The sequence below is a fragment of the Phoenix dactylifera genome, chromosome 15 (genome assembly GCF_009389715.1).
Source record: "Phoenix dactylifera cultivar Barhee BC4 chromosome 15, palm_55x_up_171113_PBpolish2nd_filt_p, whole genome shotgun sequence".
In the NCBI taxonomy this organism is placed as follows: Eukaryota; Viridiplantae; Streptophyta; class Magnoliopsida; order Arecales; family Arecaceae; genus Phoenix; species Phoenix dactylifera.
In genome coordinates this window covers 11803942-11823095 of record NC_052406.1, presented here as the reverse complement: position 1 = coordinate 11823095, position 19154 = coordinate 11803942, and the positions used below count along the sequence as shown (strand labels likewise).

Here is a 19154-nt window from a genome sequence, read left to right as displayed (position 1 = left end):
GATCTACCAAACAACCCAAGCAGAATCGACCTTGATAGAAGAAAAATAAAGGATGCAAACATAAGAAATCCAGTGCGCTAAAACCCTGAAGAATAGGTGGCAACAGGAACAACGAAAGCACAATAACATGACACAATGACCATTGATGTACGCAAGAACGATCAAAGATTCAAATGAATTTCAACAGAATGCATCAACTTCAGAATATATAGGAGCATCAGTCCACCTAAACCTGGCATACACCTTCCACAAGTTCAGTGCTGGTCTATTGTGCATTCGGTGCAGGAAATTTTAATGGCACTCACACAAATCTGAGCCAATTTGCAAGTCCACAGTATATGATAAACAAATCTATCAGGTTAGAGAAACTAGAAAGAGATAAAAAAAAATTTCATTGTCAGACGGTTGCTGTACTTCAAAATCAATCATCAATTTCATGGGCCTAATTGAAAAGCCAACTAAGCCAATAAGCACTTCGACCAAGAACTTGGCAAGTTAATCTTACTAGAATCCATGGTCCAATGATTTTTTTTCTTTTGAGTGGAGAGAGAGAGAGAGAGAGAGACAGAGAGAGAGAGAGGAGGGAGGGGGGGCGGCCTGCTTGCACTACAAATATCTAGGGGCATAACGCAAGCATTGAACCCAGAACCTCTAGTTAAGGAGAGGGGTGCTATTAACATTGAGGCACGGCCCCAGTTCTTCTGTCTAATTAAAATTCTACCCATAAAGTTTTCTCAAAAAAAGCAAAAGAAAAAAAGAAAAAAAATATATGTTATAGAGAAGGCCCACTACCTAGGCATGTGAAGGTATATTGTCATGTTAATTGCTCAAAATGCTATAATATGGTTTCATGACAAGAATTTGCCATGCCTTGGTCATCATGTCAAAATTATGAAAAGCTTGTCCTTAACGTATGTTGCTATATTTGACCATAAACAATAACCTATCACAGTGGCCCTTCTATGTACCTCAAAGCCTTGAATAAACAATAACCATGTTCTCTCCCGCGGGTTGCAGAACTCCAGATAAAAACTCATTTCATTTTATTCGCACACTACAGAAAAAAAGGGTTTTCCCAACCCTTTTATGCCGACGCTAGGTAAAAGCGTCAGCAAGTTTGGCATAGGTGCCAATTTTTGCCGATACTTTTAACAAGCGTCGGCAGGTTCTCGATGTGGATGATGCTTAGCAATGACGATGCTTATAAGCGTCGGAGGCCACCTCCCCCAAATACCCAACTTGATCGACCTGAAGGCCTCCTTTATCTCTTCTCAGCCCAATCGACCAACCTAGTCCTAGCCCTCCTTCGATCCCCTCTTCTCCGGCACGAAGCTCCGATTGATCAAGGTCCCCCCTCCTCTCCGATGCGAGCTCTGCCTCCGCCCTCCTCTCCGGCGTCGACCGACCGCCCTTCAAACCTTGATCGAGCTTTGCCTCCGCTCGAGGATCTTTTCCTCCTTCCTCCTCTTCATCTCCGACCGATCTAGCCTCAAGCCTTGATCGGGCTTCGCCTCCGCCCAAGGATCTTCTCCTCCTCCCTCCTCTTCGGCATTGACCGACCAGCCTCAAGCCCCGATCGATCGAGGTCCGCCTTCGCTCGAGGTATTGCACTATATTCCTTCAAATTTTCTACTGAACTGAGATTTGTTAGATCGTTAATCCACATGCTTCTTTCATAATACAAGGCTCTCTCTCTCTCACACATGAATTGAGGTGAAGACATTTAAATTTTTCTTTTTTAATTTGTTCTCTTGTTTCGCCTCCCACTGAGGATCTCCTCCTCTTCCCTCCTCTCTGGCGCCGACCGAGCAGCTCTCAAGCTTCGATCGAGCTTCACGATAGCCCTCCTCTCCGGAGACAGGCGTCGACCGACCGCCCCGAAGCAACGATCGATCAAGGTCCGCCTCTACCCGAGGTAATACAGTATATATCTTTCCTTTATTCTTCTGTGCTTAGTCACGTACTCTAAGTTTTAAATTATCAATTTGATTTTTTTTGGTATATAAGAATTAAAATAGAGCTATGCAATCATTAAATTATTTGATGAACTCCTAAAACTGAGATGTAATCATTAAAGTAAGTCAGTTCCACAGCAAGAAACTTGTTCTTCCAACTGGGGTTCTTTGGAGGGGAAAAAAGAAGTTTTTTTTTTTCTCCTTTGGGGGGGGGGTTGGGGTACAGAATCTGAATTAGCCTTTTTTATATGTTATTGTTATTCTTTGCTAATTCTTTCATTTTTTTTATTATTCTAAAAAACCTAGGGTAGAGAGGTGGTGGTGATAATCTTTAGAGATTTTCTTGATTAGATCTGTATTGCAATTCGGTGTTGGAAAATATACCTCAAGTTCAGTAAAAATGATTTGGTCAGGAATCTGATTTTGCCTAAGTCTGCCTACTGGTTTAACTCCTGCATTGTGATTATCTTGGTTTTTCTTGAATTTTTAGAAAACATAAACTAACCCAAGTTTCAATAAACCTCAAATATGACAGAATCTTAGTCCGGTCCTCACTGCTTGGAACATAATTTAAGGTCATGAACTTTCAGATTAAAAAGATGTCTATTATCTGGTAACACAATTAGATTTATACCAAAACTATTGCTCCAGACTGAGTAAAAATTCTTTGTCTCTCTCTCTCTCTCTCGTTTGAATAGTAAGAAGCACCTTACTGGAGCATTTCTTTTTTTAAGTTTAGGTTTCCATCATCTAACCTTTTTGCTAGCTTCCATAGGGTAGGCTTTAACCCCGACTTTTCATATGCTTCGTTCCATCCAGAAAAGGAACTTTTCTTTACATTTCTCCTATATGAAGCATACATAAAAAACAAGCTTATCCTTTATCCATCTTTTCTGGATTCATTTTAGAAGCTGTTTCACCATAATCTTGCAAGGGTAATGGTCACGAGGCTAGTGCCACAGATCCAAATACATAAGATCATAAAATATTAAGTGCACCATTAAGCATCCTAAATCAGAGATGAAACTGCAGAAGAGTGATGCTAAGACAAAAGATGACCTATTTGTTTTTTTCATCTCAAGCTTGACAAGTATTTTTTATGCAAGACTTAAAAAATAAAAATGTCTGCTGTCATTAAGACGAAACCTAGGGACTTGTATGATATGGAAAAAGATAAAAATTGATTCTTTTTTATGCATACCAGGTAACAACATGCCCCGAAGGAAACAATTTAGAGATGCGGAGTTCCAGCATTCTCAGGTGGGATCTTCTTCTGATTAGTCTCCGCACTCCCAACAACCCTATGAGCACCAGTAGCACAAGTTTGGATCTCAGCACGAGCCTCCTGCTGAGGTCCCAGGGAAGGATGTTGTTATGGATGACCTCCAGATCCAGGGTAATCCGATTTAAAGTTCATATTTGTCTTCAATTTTTTAATGCATGTTTTATTTAATTTTAAATAGATGGACAAGGGACGGTGAGGACGAGACAGGGACCCACTCAAGCAAAGGATGTGTGGTAGCTTCGTGAGGGTGACAAGATCATCATCCAATGCAACGAATTGGGGCAGCCCATCAGAGGGCTAAAAGTCTTTTAACAAGCTTTTTAGGATCGGTTGCACGCAAGGATCAGCTTTGTCCGCTCAACTATACGAAGTGGAATGCAATGCTTCTTCCGTATAAGGTTGAGCTTCTTAGACTTATACAGGTAATGAATTGAATTTGTTCTTTTTAATTTGATACCTCCCATATGTCGATTTGCTTACTACCATAATTTTAATTTTTGATTTAATATTATTATAACATTCTGTATTTTTTGTAGGGTAAGTTTGTACTCCCTTCAGAGAGCCATGATTGGGCGCTAAAATCCCTCAACCGTAAATGAAAAGAATATAAGACGAAATTAAAGACGGACTTCAAGCGCGAGGGTATGACAGAGGAGGAGGGTGCTCGTGTTTGTCCTCCTGATGTATACCCTCAGCGGTAGAGGAAGCTTGTTCACTACTGATTTTCTGAAAGAGGACAGGTCATGTATATTGTTTCAATATCTTATATTATCTTTATTATTAATATGGTTTGCAAATATATATATTGAATATATTATACTGTGTACTTTTATTTTGGCAGACATATTGTAATATTGGTAGAGCTGCACGAGCATCTCAAGTAGTTTCTCGCACTTCAGGCTCAAAAAGTTATGCGAGACATAGAAATGAATTCATAAGTTTTTTTAAAACTATTTAAATCTTTACTAACATATAGCACGCATCATAATATATAGTTTGCCAATATACTCTTCATGTGTGTAGATAGAAGAACATGGGAGGGAGCCTGGTGAGGTAGTTTTATAGGATGACTCACACCCACAGAGATGGCAGCTTTATCCGGAAGGAGTCGAGAGATATAGTTGTATGTATTTATCTTTAATTTATTCAAAAAAAATTTATTAGTTTTACTTTTTTAAAAAATATTAATGTGACTTTTTTTGAGATATAGGACATGGCTACATCTCTTATTTCAGAGCGCGTCGGGGAGTCATTATCCGATGCAGCCAATCGTGTCGAAGCTCAGGTCTATGCTGAATTGATGGGCCCATAGCGTTATAATCGAGTGAGAGGTTATGGCGTTGGAGTTACCCCCACTTAGTTGTCTGCAATGAGTCGATGTACCCAAGATGCCAGACAAGGTAGTAGCAGTAGCACTGCAGAGGTTTGTACTCTAAAGACAGAGATAGCACAAATAAAGCAGATATATGAGACACAGATAGAGGACATGAGGCAGAGTCATAGGACCAATATTGCAGAGTTAAAGCAGAGCCATGAGTTAAAGATACAATCTTTGCAGGATCAGCTTGACCATATTTCATCTTTTTTCTAGAGATTTGCCCCTCCAGTAAATAACTAAATCTATTTGAATATTTTACGTAATTATAATGCATTCTTGTACGAGCATAATGACTTTCGTACTGTTACTTTCTAAAGTAATTTTTTTTCTTGTAGGTTGCTGATATTTTATCTACTAATAGAGATGATGCCGTCGACCCCTGATACATTGTAAATTGTTTATTTAGAAATTTAATATGTATGTTTTTAATATTTTCGAAGTATAATGTAATCAAATATGATAATATGATTTTTTTTAATGAAAAGTTTTTGTTTGTGATGTGACTTTTGTTATTTATGTGATTTAGTTTGTGTATTTGTTGTGTTGGAAAGTAATGTTTACAGGTTTAAAAATTGCTTTTATAATTTTTTTTTAAAAAAATCACTATTGCCGATGCTTAAAAGCGTCGGCAATAGCGCCTTTGCCGAAGCTTTAACGCGGCGGCAATAAGCAAACAGGCACGGCACGGCACACCTTTACCGATGCTTTAAAGCATCGGCAAAGGCACAAGATTGGGCCGACACGACTAATAAGCGTCGGCAGAGTCCAAAGCAAGCCGACCTAAGAAAGCGTCGGCCTATATTGCCCGACGCTTTTAAACGTCAGTAAACGGCAACTTACGCGGCGCTTAAAAGCGTCGGTATGGATTCAGGTAATACCGACGCTTTCAGAAAGCGTCGGAAAGAAAATCTCTCACCCTCACCTGCCCGATACTTTTGCAACGCTTTTGAAAGCGTCGGCACGCTTATAAGCGTCGGTAAGGATTCTAAAAAGCGCTGGAAAATGTTGGTTGTTTTGTAGTGGCAGTATATTTCAACTTTTTATATCCTTTCCACACCAAACATTTATCACTACTACGAACAGTTTAATACGTTATATTATATGCATGTGACTGTATGAGGTAACCTTCACATTTTCGGCAAAACAATGAAAATGTCCAATATGTCTGCAGAATGCTCTAATATGCTGAATTCACCCATGAAATTCAATAACTAAAAACACCTTAGCAGACTGTATAAACCAGTACTTGTAAGTCACACCAATCTAGCTTGTGACCCGACAAAACAAATGTGCAACTACAAGACATCCAACCACAAAAATAATCATGTTTCTAAAGTGCCTATTTTCAGATCCAGCTGGTTGTGACCCATGCAGAATTCTGAATTTTGCAAAGTATCACAGCTAGACAAATGTAAAATATACTTCTGCAGAATACGTTAAAAAAGGAAAAAAATTTACAAAAGAAATAAAATAAAAGTAATGAGATAGTATATACTTTTTCGAACAGAATGGTGGCTGCCCACCTCAAAATAATATATACTCAAAATAATACAAGATCGAAGGAAATTAGAAGTCTAAAAGAATACCATGCAGTTTTCCTCTATGTTTTTCTCTACGCCCAACTGGACTTAATTTCCAACATTCCTGAAGGAACTTCAGTAGTACAAGGTAGCCACAGGGCACAGTAGCGACTAGAGATTCTCTTGAATATTAGTACTACCAGTGCCCTCAACAGACCATAAATCCTTTCTTTCTTACTATACTACACCAGAGATTGGAATAAATAATTACTATATCTTAATCAGAGTCATCTAAAACACACGTTTTAATCCATGGTAATGAATCTGAGGCTTAATGCAAAACTTCTGCAATATTAAAAAGTCATAACTCATAATATTTATCCTTGAAAACATTTTTTTGAATGGAATTGGAGGCAACTTCGCTCCAGATGTATTAAGGAAAAGAGAAGAATGTACAATAAAACTCACAGCTTCAGAGAAGCTGAGAAAAAGGACCAAATCTTGTCTTCTGTAACATAGGAAATAAAGAGAGGAAATATAAATCAGGTCTTCTGAAAACAACACTCAGGTCTTCAGAAGACGGTTTCTTTTCACAACCTTGCAATTCTTCTAACTATAACCACAATTGGATCGATCAGTTGGTTTGTTTTGATTCATAAATAGACTTTGTAAAGCACCATGGTTCTACAGGAAATATGCAGTGAGCACAGTATACCAGGCCAAAGCTCCAGCAACCAACATGAAATTTCTAACACATATAAGATCTTATCAGCCATGACTTTTACATGACACTAAACTTGAAGAAAAAATAATCTTAAACAGATCGTGCATCATGGTCCCTATTCTGTATAGCATGCGTAAACTGTGACTCACCAGTAAATCGAAAACCACCCAACGACTGTCTCATAAATAGTGGTCTCTTGTCTTCCACTTCCTTCCTGATCGATAGATCCATGACTATCAGAATCGTCATCGTTGCTGCTCCTGATCTCTGAATCTGAGTGTACTGACTCCTCCTTGACACTCTTCATTAAATTTAAGGTTGTAGGTGCCTTTTGTTTTTTTTTTTTGATATGCTGAGCAGTTGCCTTCTAACCCTTCGTGCCTCTTTGATAGTACCATATTACACTACAGGAAAAAGGGGCAATGCCGACTTATAAATGCCGACACTAGGTAGAAGCGTCGGTAATTTTGGCTCCAGCGTCGAAGCGTCGGCAGGCATATGACTAATACGAGTAAGACGACGCTTTTAAGCGCCGTCGGAGGCCAAAAATGGATAAGGCATAGACGACGCTTTTAAAAGCCTCATCGGAGGCCAATATAGGTCGGTGGGGATAGGTGAGAGACGATGCTCTCAAGTTCCGTTATAAAACAAACCCCAGTGCCCCTCGGATGAAAACCTAGCTACTCAGAGAGAGAGAGAGAGAGAAGAGGGTGGAAACCCAGATGTCGCCATCTCCGAGGACGCTGGATCCCGCCATCTCCGAGGCCGCGGAGGTGATCCATGCCCCAAAAGCCGATCCTGCCGGCGAGGAGCACCACCAGTTCTTCCAGATCCAATCGGACGCATGCCCGACGGTGGGGGAGGCGCCGGTGAAGTTGGTCACGAAGACAAAGAAGTCAGCAAGCGAGGCCGAGCAGGCGAAGGTGGTTCCTTGGCCGGCGACGGTGAGGACGAGGACCGGGCGGTAGGAGGCGAAGGCGGAGGAGGAGGACGGCATGAGGATCGGGCGGCGAAAGGCGAATTAAGGCAGAGGGTAGCAACATCTCGAGCTTCATCAACCGCTTCCGGCTTTTCTCTGCTTCAGATTGGGGATGAGGACTCCATCGATCCATCTTTTTTCTGCTTTTCGCTTCTTTTTGTTGCTAAATTTTGTAAATTTGTAAATGGAAAAGAAACATCCTCAGATTGGGGATGTAATTAAGGGGTTGTAAATTTGTAATTTGTAAATGGAACCCAGATAGGGATGGGGTTAAGGGATCCTCTCCAAGTTTATTGTAATTTGTAAAAGAAACATAGATTATATGTAATTTTTAAAAAAAATCATTAGGTTTTTCGAGCTTGACTTTTATGAGTTTATAAGCAGCCGGGCTTGAATTTTCTAAGTTTATTGTAGGGCTTCTTCATCGACAACAGACTCCAAATTTTTGAAAGCATATATTATCTAAGGTTGCTCGGCAAAGGCCGATGCTTATGAGCGTCGGCGGACTCTAAAATAGAATGACGCTAATAAGCGTCGGCATACTTCAAAATTAGCCGACACTTTCAAGAAGCGTCGGAAAAAAAATTTTCACCCCCACCTGCCCGACGCTTTTGCAATGCATTGGGAAGCGTTGAGACAAAAATTACCGACGCTTATAAGCGTCGGTAAAGGCTCTAAAAGGTGCCGGAAAAGCCTTTCTTTTTTATAGTATTAATACTCTTAAAAGCATCAGGTGCAATCTACAGTATCAACCCAGTTCAGAATCGAGATGACTCGATGGGAACCGATCGGTTCGCATCAAGTCTGCACCTAACTAACCAGTTTCGGCCGGTTCGGACACGTACCGGCCAGCTCTGTTCAGTAAAAGATCGGTTTCGGTCGGCTCGGATGGTTCGAACATTTACCGATCGGTAAAGGACCGATTCTGGCTAGCTAGATAGAGGTTCGGACCGGTACAGGGCCAGAACCAAATGTATTAGGCGAACATATCCGATTTCGCACTGGGTCGGTTTGGTAGACCTTGGTTAAAATAATGCAGTAAGAAGCAAAAGATAAATATGAAGAGAAGAATCTATTTGCTGCCAAATTTTAAGCTACTAAGAACACTGAATTCACAGTGATAAGCTATCCATTAGCAGCAATGCTGTTTGGAAATTTTAGCATCACATTATCATGTAGAATAATGTGACTGTTTCAGCATGACAACATCATTAAAAATGACGCCAGGAGCTATTGAACTTGGCTTGAAATTAGAAGGAAGACGGAGATGTCAACTAAAGTGATTGTAGCTAGGCAGAAATCCCACTACGGCACGAACGACATAAGATGTTGGAATCTAAGCGGCAATGGTGACCTGCACAGTAGCTGAAAGAGGAATGAAGGCAAATCATGCTCTTCCAAGGCCAAAAACACCACCTTAGCCGGTCACTCCAAGGATACAACTCGTACGACGCTCGCTCACAAACTCTAAAAATCCCCCAAAAAGGACAAAGAGAATAGAGAGAAAACAAAGGAAGAACAATTCTTATAATAGAATTTTTACTAATCAATCATTCAAGTACGATTAGAATAGGAGACACAAAAGAGTATTTATAAGTAGTACAATATAGTATTTCTAATATTACCATGACTCAAATAATTCTAACTATTAACTTTTCTAATAACATCAAAAGTTCTCATAAGAAAAGTTTATTAACGCCAAAACTTCCTCAAATATGCTAACATAAAAATTTCCTAAAAAGATATATGGTACCCAATGTGGAGTGGTACCCAACGTGGGACTCAACCCATGCCCACCAGGACAATCATAGACGCTTCGGTGTCGAAAGACCATCAAGAACCAGCAATGGTGCAATCTTGATATAAGTTGTCCCTACATTCTTTAATGATGGATAACAATGCAAATATCAGTAGTAACATAATATATTCTAAATGGATATTTTTCTGGATAGATAATTGGTGTCCAATGTAGGACAATGCTTAATGCGGAATTCAACCCGTGCCGATCAGGTCAACTCTAGATGCTCCGGCATCAAAAGATCACCAGAAAATCAGCAACAGTGCAATCTCGATATAAGTAGGCTCAAGGTTCTTAAGCCCACATGTGGACATTGAATGCACGAGCGGCTTAGCAAAAGCATCCCCTTCAGGCAAAAGATAATTAAGAAGAACAACTCTGAAGAAGGAAGAGTGTAAAAGCAAGTCAACTGAAAGGATGTGATGTACGAGACTACCAAAAGCAAATTGCAGAAGATGGATAGAAATTCAGTTAGCGATAAATCATGCACCAACTGGGCAATAAGTAGCTGATAATTCATATTACCTTTTGTACTTTGACAAGGTATGCAAAATAAGCATTATTTTGAGATTGATTAGCGAGCATTTTATACACAAACTCCATGCCCTCCGGCTCATCAATCATGGCCCCTTTCCAGAAAGCTGTGCCTCAAACTAACTCAGCTAATTTAAAACCAAAAAAAGTAGGCCACAGAAGCAAATGTGTTTAGCAGCAAAGTACCGGTAAAAATAATACGATCAGGAGGTAATTCTGGTTTAAGCAATGCAGGTCACTGCATTGCAAAAGGAGTTCGTGTGCAGAACCACTCATATTAGCGCGTCCGGTACTTTACGCTGGCGTGTTAAGATCAAACATGTCACTATTCCGGGATTCGGTAGGTAAGATAATTTGCAATTAGATCGAACAACTTTCTAGGTGATTCTTGCATTTCATCGGAAAAATGTTTTCTGATGCTTTCTTTGTTTGATACGTGCAGCCCATGGATGATGGATCCTTCGCAAGGATCTCATTTCCCAGCTCCTACAGCAAGTCAGTCAATTCCGAGGCAATAATCCCTCCATCGACGTGAACTACTGAAACTTAGAAGACCTCGCAGCACAACCAATCCCTCCAACATAAGTATATAACCTTTGTATAAAGAGGTGAAAATAAGGGGGGAAAGTAGAAGGAAAAAGGAACCCAGATATGCAACCTAACCATCTGGCCTGGCAATGAAGGACTCCGAATGACAGCTGACTGTCTCATCTAATATGGGGACTCTTCCTCCCGTCCCCCTCTATCTCTCTTATAATTTAGTGAAGAAGGGGGGAACTCTCTCTCTCTCTCTCTCTCATGCTGACAAGGAAAGGAAAAGTGTGACATGAAGACAAAAGCAGGAAGGCAGGCGGTCTGGCAACGGGAACTACTATGGGGGAAGAAAGGAACGCGGGGAGGGATCTCAGACTTCAGAGCACCTCACTTGCTGTAATTACTATAACTACAGCACGTTATAATTATTGCCTCTGATTCTTCCCTTTTTTTCTAATTTCTTGTCGATGAAAAGGAAGGAAGGAATCCCATGAAACACGCCCAGCGACCATTCCCACCACCACCACCCCAACTTCGCACATTATCCTGTCAACCCGACTTCGTCGACGTATGTTTCTGGGGGCTTCCTCGCTCTTTCGCTAACGTGCTCCTTGGTCGCACAGGAAGCTCGTTCTAACATGCACCGCGGATGCTATGAAACTTGATTACTTCTCAGAGCGAGACAAACGAAAAAAATGAAAGAGGGAGAGAGGGGAGAGGAGGAGTTACTAGGGTGGTACCGGAGACGTAGGGCGGCCAGGTGGTCGTCGAAGGCGTAAAAAGGTCGGAGAGCTGGCGCTCGATGGTGTGGAGGAAGGTGGTGGCCTCGTCGAGCGACCGGGCCAGGTCCGACCGGTACTTCCCCAGCACGTCGCAGTACGTCTCCTGGAAGATTTTATATGTTATATAATCATATTCGCTAATGCAGTGCACTTGGAGATATATAGCATTCGTATCTTGTCGGAGTGGTTCTGAGGAGGAGTAGGGAGAGATCGAAGAAGATACCATGAACTCGTCGAGCTCGGGATCCGCTCCGGGGAGGCTTGAGACGGCATTCCGTTTGGTGACGTCGTGCTCCCGCCGAATCTCGTCCAAGAGAGACGCGATCTCCGGCGGCGCTCCCACCTAAACAAGCAGCAAAAATACAGACAGTGAGCGACTGTCGGCAGAGAGAAACAGCAGCTGAGGAGGTGGCGAGCTGTTCCTCCATCGTTCCAACGCGCGCCAAGTAATCAACACAATTCAAGCAAGATAAAAATAATCATTTCGATGCATACGGAACATAGGAATAGGAATAGAAGAGAGCGCGTGTAAATCCGGAGGTTTCCACGGGAGATTTTGTTTAGGAGATAACACACCAAAAAAAGAGCAGCCTTCCGGTGAGATCGGACTCCAGCAGTGAAAATTCCAACTTACAGATAAATAAACGGAATAACGCACGAAAATATCATGAAGGATCTTCTCTCCTATTTACCGTCGAAGATGCAAGAGGGCAAAAAAAAAAAACTGCCAGAACGGAAACAATTAGGAAAAGGAACAACCGACCCCCCCAAAAAAGGATCGTAACACTCGACATACAGGGTGAAGTCTTTGAGTATTTTCATAATTTTCTGATTAAGGGGAGGAAAAAATTAAATGGAAAAACACGACGAAGGAAAAAAAAATGTAAGGGGACGGTTTCTCGGGACTTCAAACAGAAGACACCGACCGATCTTCAAATAAAAAATATATATTCCCTTCTTCTGTGAAACAAGGCTGACTACCTTTTGGCAATCTATATAGGCTTCGAGGAGCCTGGGATAACAAGGGTGGGAGGCGATCCGAGCCTTCATGTCCCCTGCCATCTCCTCTCCTCCTTCCTCCGGGATCACCGCCACCAGCTTCCCCGACCCGTAATCCAGCGAAGGCCTGTCCCCGGCGAGCGCCAGCAAGCCCTGCAGCTCCTCCCCCGCCGCAAAGTGCATCCCGCACATCTCCTCCATCGATCCCGGACACTGACTTTCCGATCGAAGCGCGATTCAGATGGTGCCGGAATCTGGTTTTCCTGCAACTAAAAGGGAAAGGAGGAGGAGGAAGCGATAGCGGGGCGAGCGAGACCGACCGTTGGATCTCCGCCGTGGGTGCGAGCGGGGGGCTTTTTCTTCAGTATATCATTTATCCATAATATTTATTTATTACATTATATATAAAAAAAAAGAGAAAGGATTCACCCAAAAAAAAAGGAGGGGGGAAAAAAAAGGAAAAGAAAGAAAGGAAGCAGGTAAAGAAGAGCTTCAAGAATAACAAGCCTTTCTTGGAATGGATGATAACAATTAATTAGTAAAGCCGGGGCCTAATGATATTTGCAGCCCGGGCCTTCCAGAGAAAGGAGAACGGCAACCGCCTGTGTTCTACTGACGTGCCAGAATCTGGTTGGCTCGACGATTCAGCAACCCACGTCATGGATGGTCTGGAGCGCGGGCGGGACTAGTCCGGCCAGCTTTGTCGCCTTTTAGTCCACGACTGGATCATGAGTCGCCAGGCGAGCACGGCGGGTAAATTATTTCATTTACTCGCCAACAGCCCTGCTGCATGTCCGTGCACCATGTACGCATACGGCCCACCGGTGTCTACGTGGGCTGCAGATAAAGGAGGGCCGAGATGAAGAGACCGTGATCTAACGGCTCGGACTTCAAGTTTAAAGAAATTAGAAATTTTGAGTAGAATATTACCTCTGGATTCGCCGTATCCCTCTCTCTGGCTGCTGCTGTTTTTTTTTTTTTTTTTTTTTTTTTTAAGATGTGAATATTATTTGTTTTTTAATCTCCGCTTCCGTACCTCGTTCGATGAGTTGTGATTGATTGATTGATTGACCGACCGACTGACTGACTGACCGACCGACCACTGCAAAGATAGGTCCCTGTGCGGACCGATGACCCCTGCAACGGGCCACGAACATATTAACATCGGAGCTGCTGGGGGGCCGTGGAAGTCATTTTGCAACGGAGTGCGGTGAGGGCCCGGTGAACCGAAAGGGACCGGAATTAACAACGCTTTCTTGGACACCGGGAATCTTTTGCACAAATTAATAAATTAACTGGAACCTAACATGATCGTTTGCTGTTCAACATGCATTCCGGACCATGCAAATCCGAATTTCGTGTCTGCTTTCTAGCATCGAACTATGATTCCACTGGAGTTATCCGATGGAGAGTGGATTTCTTATATGTTCTCTGTTTTGTTTATTGTTCTCCCTTTGGTTTTTCTGCTTCTTGTTCTGTGTTGCTTCTCGCTGGAGTTGTATTCTCCTTTCATTCCACCAAAAAATAAAACAAGGAAAATAGGAAAAAAAAAAGATGACAATCAACTAAAATTCCTGCAGCAGAAGAACAAAAATATCCTAAAAATTGAGAATATTGCACATCTCTTTCTTGTTTTTCTCTTCCAGCAATTATTAAAGAGGTCTAAAATATGTCCTCTATTTCAATTTCTCTTAGTCCTGTATTGTTAGCTGCATGGAATCCTGTACATGGGAAAGAAACGCCTGGCCTCCCGGCCTGCTCTATAATAGGCCAGGCCCAAACTTGCCATGTTTACACCCGCTACGGCCCGAATGGATTTATAAATATTGATGTTGTTAATTATAACACATATAATAACATTTTGTATTTTTAAAAAAAAAAATCAAATCCATAAAAAAGGGATTGGGAATCAGGATTTACTATCCCCCCGATCAGATCGAGGGAAACCCTCGCCTCTCCTCCGCTCTTCCGTTCCGCGCCGCGCCCCCTATCCTTCAACCCAAGCTCCTCCTCCTCGACATCTGGCGACGATCACCGGCGGCAGTCACCCTCTCCGACAGGTAAATCCCCTCCCTCCCTCTGTCCACTTACTCCTCCTCCTCCTCCCCCTCTCTCTCTTTCTCGGAACTTTCTCCTACTCCTCCACCTCTCCGTCGCTCCGAAAGCTCCGCCTCATCTCTGTCTCTCTCTCTCTGTCGCACGCCCGCTCCTCGGATCGAGCCATGCGGGACGGGCCGGATCGGGGCAAGCCCGACCGGCTCGATTTATCCGGCCGGGCCCCGGCCCTCCTATTTTACACCGGCTCGGATCGGCTCCGGTTTTCAGGCCCGAGGGGCGAGGCTGGATGGGGCTTGGACCTGATATTCAGACCTCGGCCCGGCCTGAACCGGTATATGCACCGGTCTACCTAGGGACTTTGAATAATTTACGGCTCAACAAGATGCCTATAAATAATATTTTCCTTGACTCAAAAGGACTTTTTTTTTTTTTTTTTTGCTACATCGGACTCAAAGGACTTCAACTATGTGGTTGTCAATAATTTTTCATCGACATATTTCATATAAAATGAACTTTTCCAACAAGAGAGCCGTTTCAAATTGCTTCAGCCGTTCACCAGATTGCATCAAGTGATGTGCTACCTTGGTTCTATGAACACAAAGACTATGATCAATGCCGGAAGCATGAAATGACCTGGACAAGGCCATGCATCGAATATTTGGGCATTAGCTCGGCCGGAATGACCTCTGTATCTGATGCTCATGCAGGATGGATGTCGACAGTTGCTATTTGGACGGAAATGCTGACGCTGTCGAGTTTTGCCCGCATCATCCCTTTCACCATATTCTGGCTGCCGCAACGTATACTCTAGAAGAGGGAAATCAACCACATCGATCCGGGAGCATATCGCTTTTCTCTGCTGATGCTGACGTTGGGCTCGAATTGCTTCATCGTGTACGCACAACTGGTATTTTTGATATAAAATGGAATCCGAGTGGAGATGGCAGGCGTCCTTTACTCGCTCAAGCTGATGCGGATGGCTGTGTAAGCCTTCTTAGTTTACAGTCGAAGTCGGGTGCAGAAGATCACGGTATTTACATGTTCCATTTCTTCTGCTATATGTTTATTGCATGTTGTGCCAAGATAAAGCTGATATATGATAGCATTTTTTTTCCCTGGTTAAACTATCAAGTCAACATTCCTTTTGTAAATGTTATTCTGCCATTATAAAGCAAATTATCTCGAGTTTGTTTTGATCTCATACATGCTTCTCTCTTTTGTGTTGTTGTGATATTGCGCAGGCACTTGTTGCTGATCAATTCTATATATAAAAATATTGCTTTGTCTTGCAGTCATTTGCATTAACTTTTGGTTTTTACGAGCTTCAGAATCGATGCTTATGAATACAGAGCTGTGGCTATCTGTTGCTTGTGTTTAAACCATTGCATAACTTCTTTCTTAGCTTTGATGAATGCTGATAATCTTTTGTAATCAATTAATACCATGAATATCGTCGACCTGAAATACTTGATGAATGCAGGGACTGTTTTGAGGGAAGTCTGTTCGGAAAAAATCAGTTCTGCCATGTGCTTATGTGTGGACTGGAACACATCGGCAGGGTCCATTTCGCTTGGTCTTTCAGATGGTTCAGCATCTATCGTCACTGTCAGAGAGTCCCAATTGCAGTTATCGCAATCATGGGCTGCCCATGAGTATGAACTTTGGGCTACAACTTTTGATACCTGCCGCCCGCACTTATTGTTCACTGGCTCAGATGACTGTCGTTTCAGCTGTTGGGATTTGCGAGAGAGCCCATCCAATTTAGTGTTTCAAAATGCTAAGTCTCATAAGATGGGTGTGTGCTGCATCGCACAGAACCCCATGAATTCTAATATGCTACTCACAGGAAGCTATGATGAATCTATCAGACTCTGGGATATAAGATCAACATCAAAACCTGTAAATGAGAAATCTCTTTGCTTAGGAGGTGGTGTTTGGAGGATCAAGCACCATCCATATATATCAAACCTGGTATTGGCAGCGTGTATGCACAATGGTTCTGCTATTGTCAGGATAGAAGAGGCGGATGCTATTGTAGTGGAAGCTTATAGGGAGCATGAATCATTAGCATATGGAGCAGACTGGCAAAGAGGAGTACGCTTGGAAGATGGGTCCAATAAAGGTTCTTTGGTTGCTACTTGCTCATTCTATGACCGGCTTCTCCGATTATGGAAGCCAGAGAGTGTTATGGTTAAATAATTCGATGTTGTTAAATCCTTGACATTCATCTTGCAAACCGAAGAATGTCATGTCTAGTGCTTCTTATTCTCTTCAGTATAATCTCCATCAGGTAAGTTGTTTCCGTGGATATTAAATTGACATTTTCTATGTTCTTTTTGCTTGTTCAGCAACCTATGTTATCTTTACAAGGAAAAATTAGGAGACTAACATGTACTGCAAACTCCTGGGAGATATATAAAAATGTTTTAGTTACTGCCATTTTGCTAAGGATCGCAATCATGCTTGGCGAGGCATGATGTTTTTTATTACTTCCTGTTGTATTTGGTGTAATTTCTATTAGCTGAACTGTTTTTATGGATCTTGAGCTACAATTTTACTAGTACTTGGTGCTTGTTTGGGTTGCAATACCATCCTCACATTTGAAAGTAGGTGATGAACTCATGTTGCAAACTTTTAGGAGAAGCATACAGAACTTCTATTTCCTCTCATTTCTCTGTTTTTAAAAATGTTTGCCCGCTACCAAAACTCATGCGAAAATTGTTAGGATCATACTGAAATTTAAAAAACCTGAAACAGCTCTAATGAGCTCAATGTCATCTCGAGGGAGTCCTGCGCAAACTTTGGGCCTCTGCTCTTCATCTTGGATATTGGTAATAATTGCATTCCAAAACTAAATGTCTCGGAGGGAACCAATCATGCGGTGAGAATGTGGTCCTGACACTTGGTTGCTATCAGACAGGCATCCTGTCTCGATCATCTTGCTTGTAAACAAATTAGTGTGGCTCATGCGAGTTTCAATGCAATTTCATGCAAGAGAAATAGCCTATTTTATTTGATTTGTAACCCATGATCGAAAGGTTTGGAAGAAGAAAAAAAATCAAAATACAATTTCATCTTACTTGAATTTGCTTGCTTGAATTTCTAATTCATACATCTTCTAGCAGTATGTTATTTTCATGGTTGATAAGGTTGGGAAGCTTTGAAGAGATTTTCTTTGAAGAGGTGTTTGACCTTTGTAGATACATGGCTATTATCACACTTCAGAGAAAAAACAGATGAGAGAGAAGGGAAAGAAAGAAGAGTAAGGTACCAAATGACCCATTTGTTAACTCCAAAAATATATGAGCAATAATTGACAAAGTAAATGATTGTTAGTTTAAAAGGGAAAAAGGAGCACTATTTATCTGAAAACAAGTGGGAAAACTCGGTGAATGCTAACCAACTGAAACGTCCTATGCCCACCAAACACAACCAGTTGGTCTGAAGATCTGATATTCGGAGTATTTACATCCATGTTGGTAGATTTTACTCATAGCGAGCAAAAACCTACCATAATGTATAATGTCCTTTGTAATAAACAATGTTCCTAAATATATGCCAATACATTTTGTTATCAAGTACAACTTCCATCACCTTGGAAGTATGTCAGTCATGAGATTTTTCTTCCACATCAGCTGGCAAGTCGTATGAGTTATTGTGCGAATCTCACATTCAGCACTAAACCAAGCAGCTATTTTTATTCTAGATAACCGAATGAACTCCAGCAATTGTTGTGCAAGTTGCAGAACACCTTCTATGCAATGTACAGATACTCCAGTCAATATTGTTGTAGAGCTCAATCGAAAAATGACCATGTGTAGTCTACTATTATATAGTATTTTTGGAAAATTCTTGGCCTTAAAATGTACATGACATGATTAAGATAAGGAGTGCTTGCTTCATGCATTAAGTAGCAACTCTTATTACTAATGCAATTTTGGGTCATGTAACTTGGCATCCAGCCCCACTATATTTATGGTTAATTCAGTGACCACTTGATAAATCATGAGTGTTGCATCTGAATCCATGTCATTCCTAACTGGTCTACTTCTTAACATTCGAGTCTTTGATGAAAATGCCAATTGCATGTATCTGACGTGGAATCACTGTCTGGAATGATACAAATGACTTAGCTACTGAAAAGTGAAAAGCTTTTGCCTTGGTAAACTTTTCCAACTACTCAATGTTATGCTTCGGACAATAACTTCAACATTAAACAATTGAGTAAAAGTTAATGTTAATATAGGTATAAATACTATGCTGTCAATTTGGAAGTGTGTATTCGTATATGACATCCTTGAAGTTTTTAACCAGAAATGTGTTTTAACCCTCATTTTGACTATTTAATTTTTTCTTCTATCATACTTCAACGGGGCTATTTCTTGGTGCAATGGTAAAGGCTTTTGTTGACAAGCGCAATGGCATGAGTTGAAGTATTGGGGGAGCCCGTTTGTGCAAATCAAGGTTAGAAGAACCAATACCGGACCCCATATCGGTTCTTCGGCGGGACGGCATGGTATGGGCTTGTGCCGTGCTAGACCCATACCGACACAGAAGAACAGACGAAGAAGAGGGAGAATGAGAGGGGGGGGGGGAGGGAGGGAGAGA

At 41.7% G+C, this 19154-nt stretch overlaps 2 protein-coding genes across 3 annotated transcripts in view; one reads left to right on the top strand and one right to left on the bottom strand.

Annotated features, from left to right (window-relative positions):
- The window catches only part of LOC103723136 (homeobox protein knotted-1-like 6), a 34963-nt gene extending 22039 nt beyond the window's left edge, over positions 1–12924 (bottom strand). The window contains exons 1-3 of the mRNA XM_039134453.1: positions 12471–12924; positions 11713–11832; positions 11448–11592 (exon numbers count right to left, since the gene is read on the bottom strand). Of these exons, the coding sequence (XP_038990381.1) occupies positions 11448–11592; positions 11713–11832; positions 12471–12689 (484 nt within the window). The 5' untranslated portion in view covers positions 12690–12924. The remainder of the gene's footprint in view (positions 1–11447; positions 11593–11712; positions 11833–12470) is intronic.
- A 1469-nt stretch (positions 12925–14393) lies between these two features.
- Positions 14394–17106, top strand: LOC103723134 (diphthine methyltransferase). 2 transcript variants are annotated; one of them, XM_008813954.3, is made up of 3 exons: positions 14394–14548; positions 15095–15576; positions 16027–17106. In XM_008813954.3, the coding sequence occupies exons 2-3, from the start codon at positions 15255–15257 to the stop codon at positions 16743–16745; spliced, it is 1041 nt and encodes a 346-aa protein (XP_008812176.1). In that variant the 5' UTR covers positions 14394–14548; positions 15095–15254; the 3' UTR covers positions 16746–17106. The 2 variants fall into 2 exon arrangements, with proteins under 2 accessions (XP_008812176.1, XP_008812177.1); XM_008813955.3 differs by having other exon boundaries at positions 14400–14548; positions 15254–15576.
- Positions 17107–19154: the final 2048 nt, after the last annotated feature.

What these genes read in the sequence shown, in the direction of transcription:
- LOC103723134 (XM_008813954.3), top strand. Translation starts at nt 15,255, where the DNA reads ATGGATGTCGACAGTTGCTATTTGGACGGAAATGCTGACGCTGTCGAG. An exon ending in GTCGGGTGCAGAAGATCACG is followed by an intron (nt 15,577 to 16,026) that starts GTATTTACATGT and finishes TGATGAATGCAG; the next exon opens with GGACTGTTTTGAGGGAAGTC.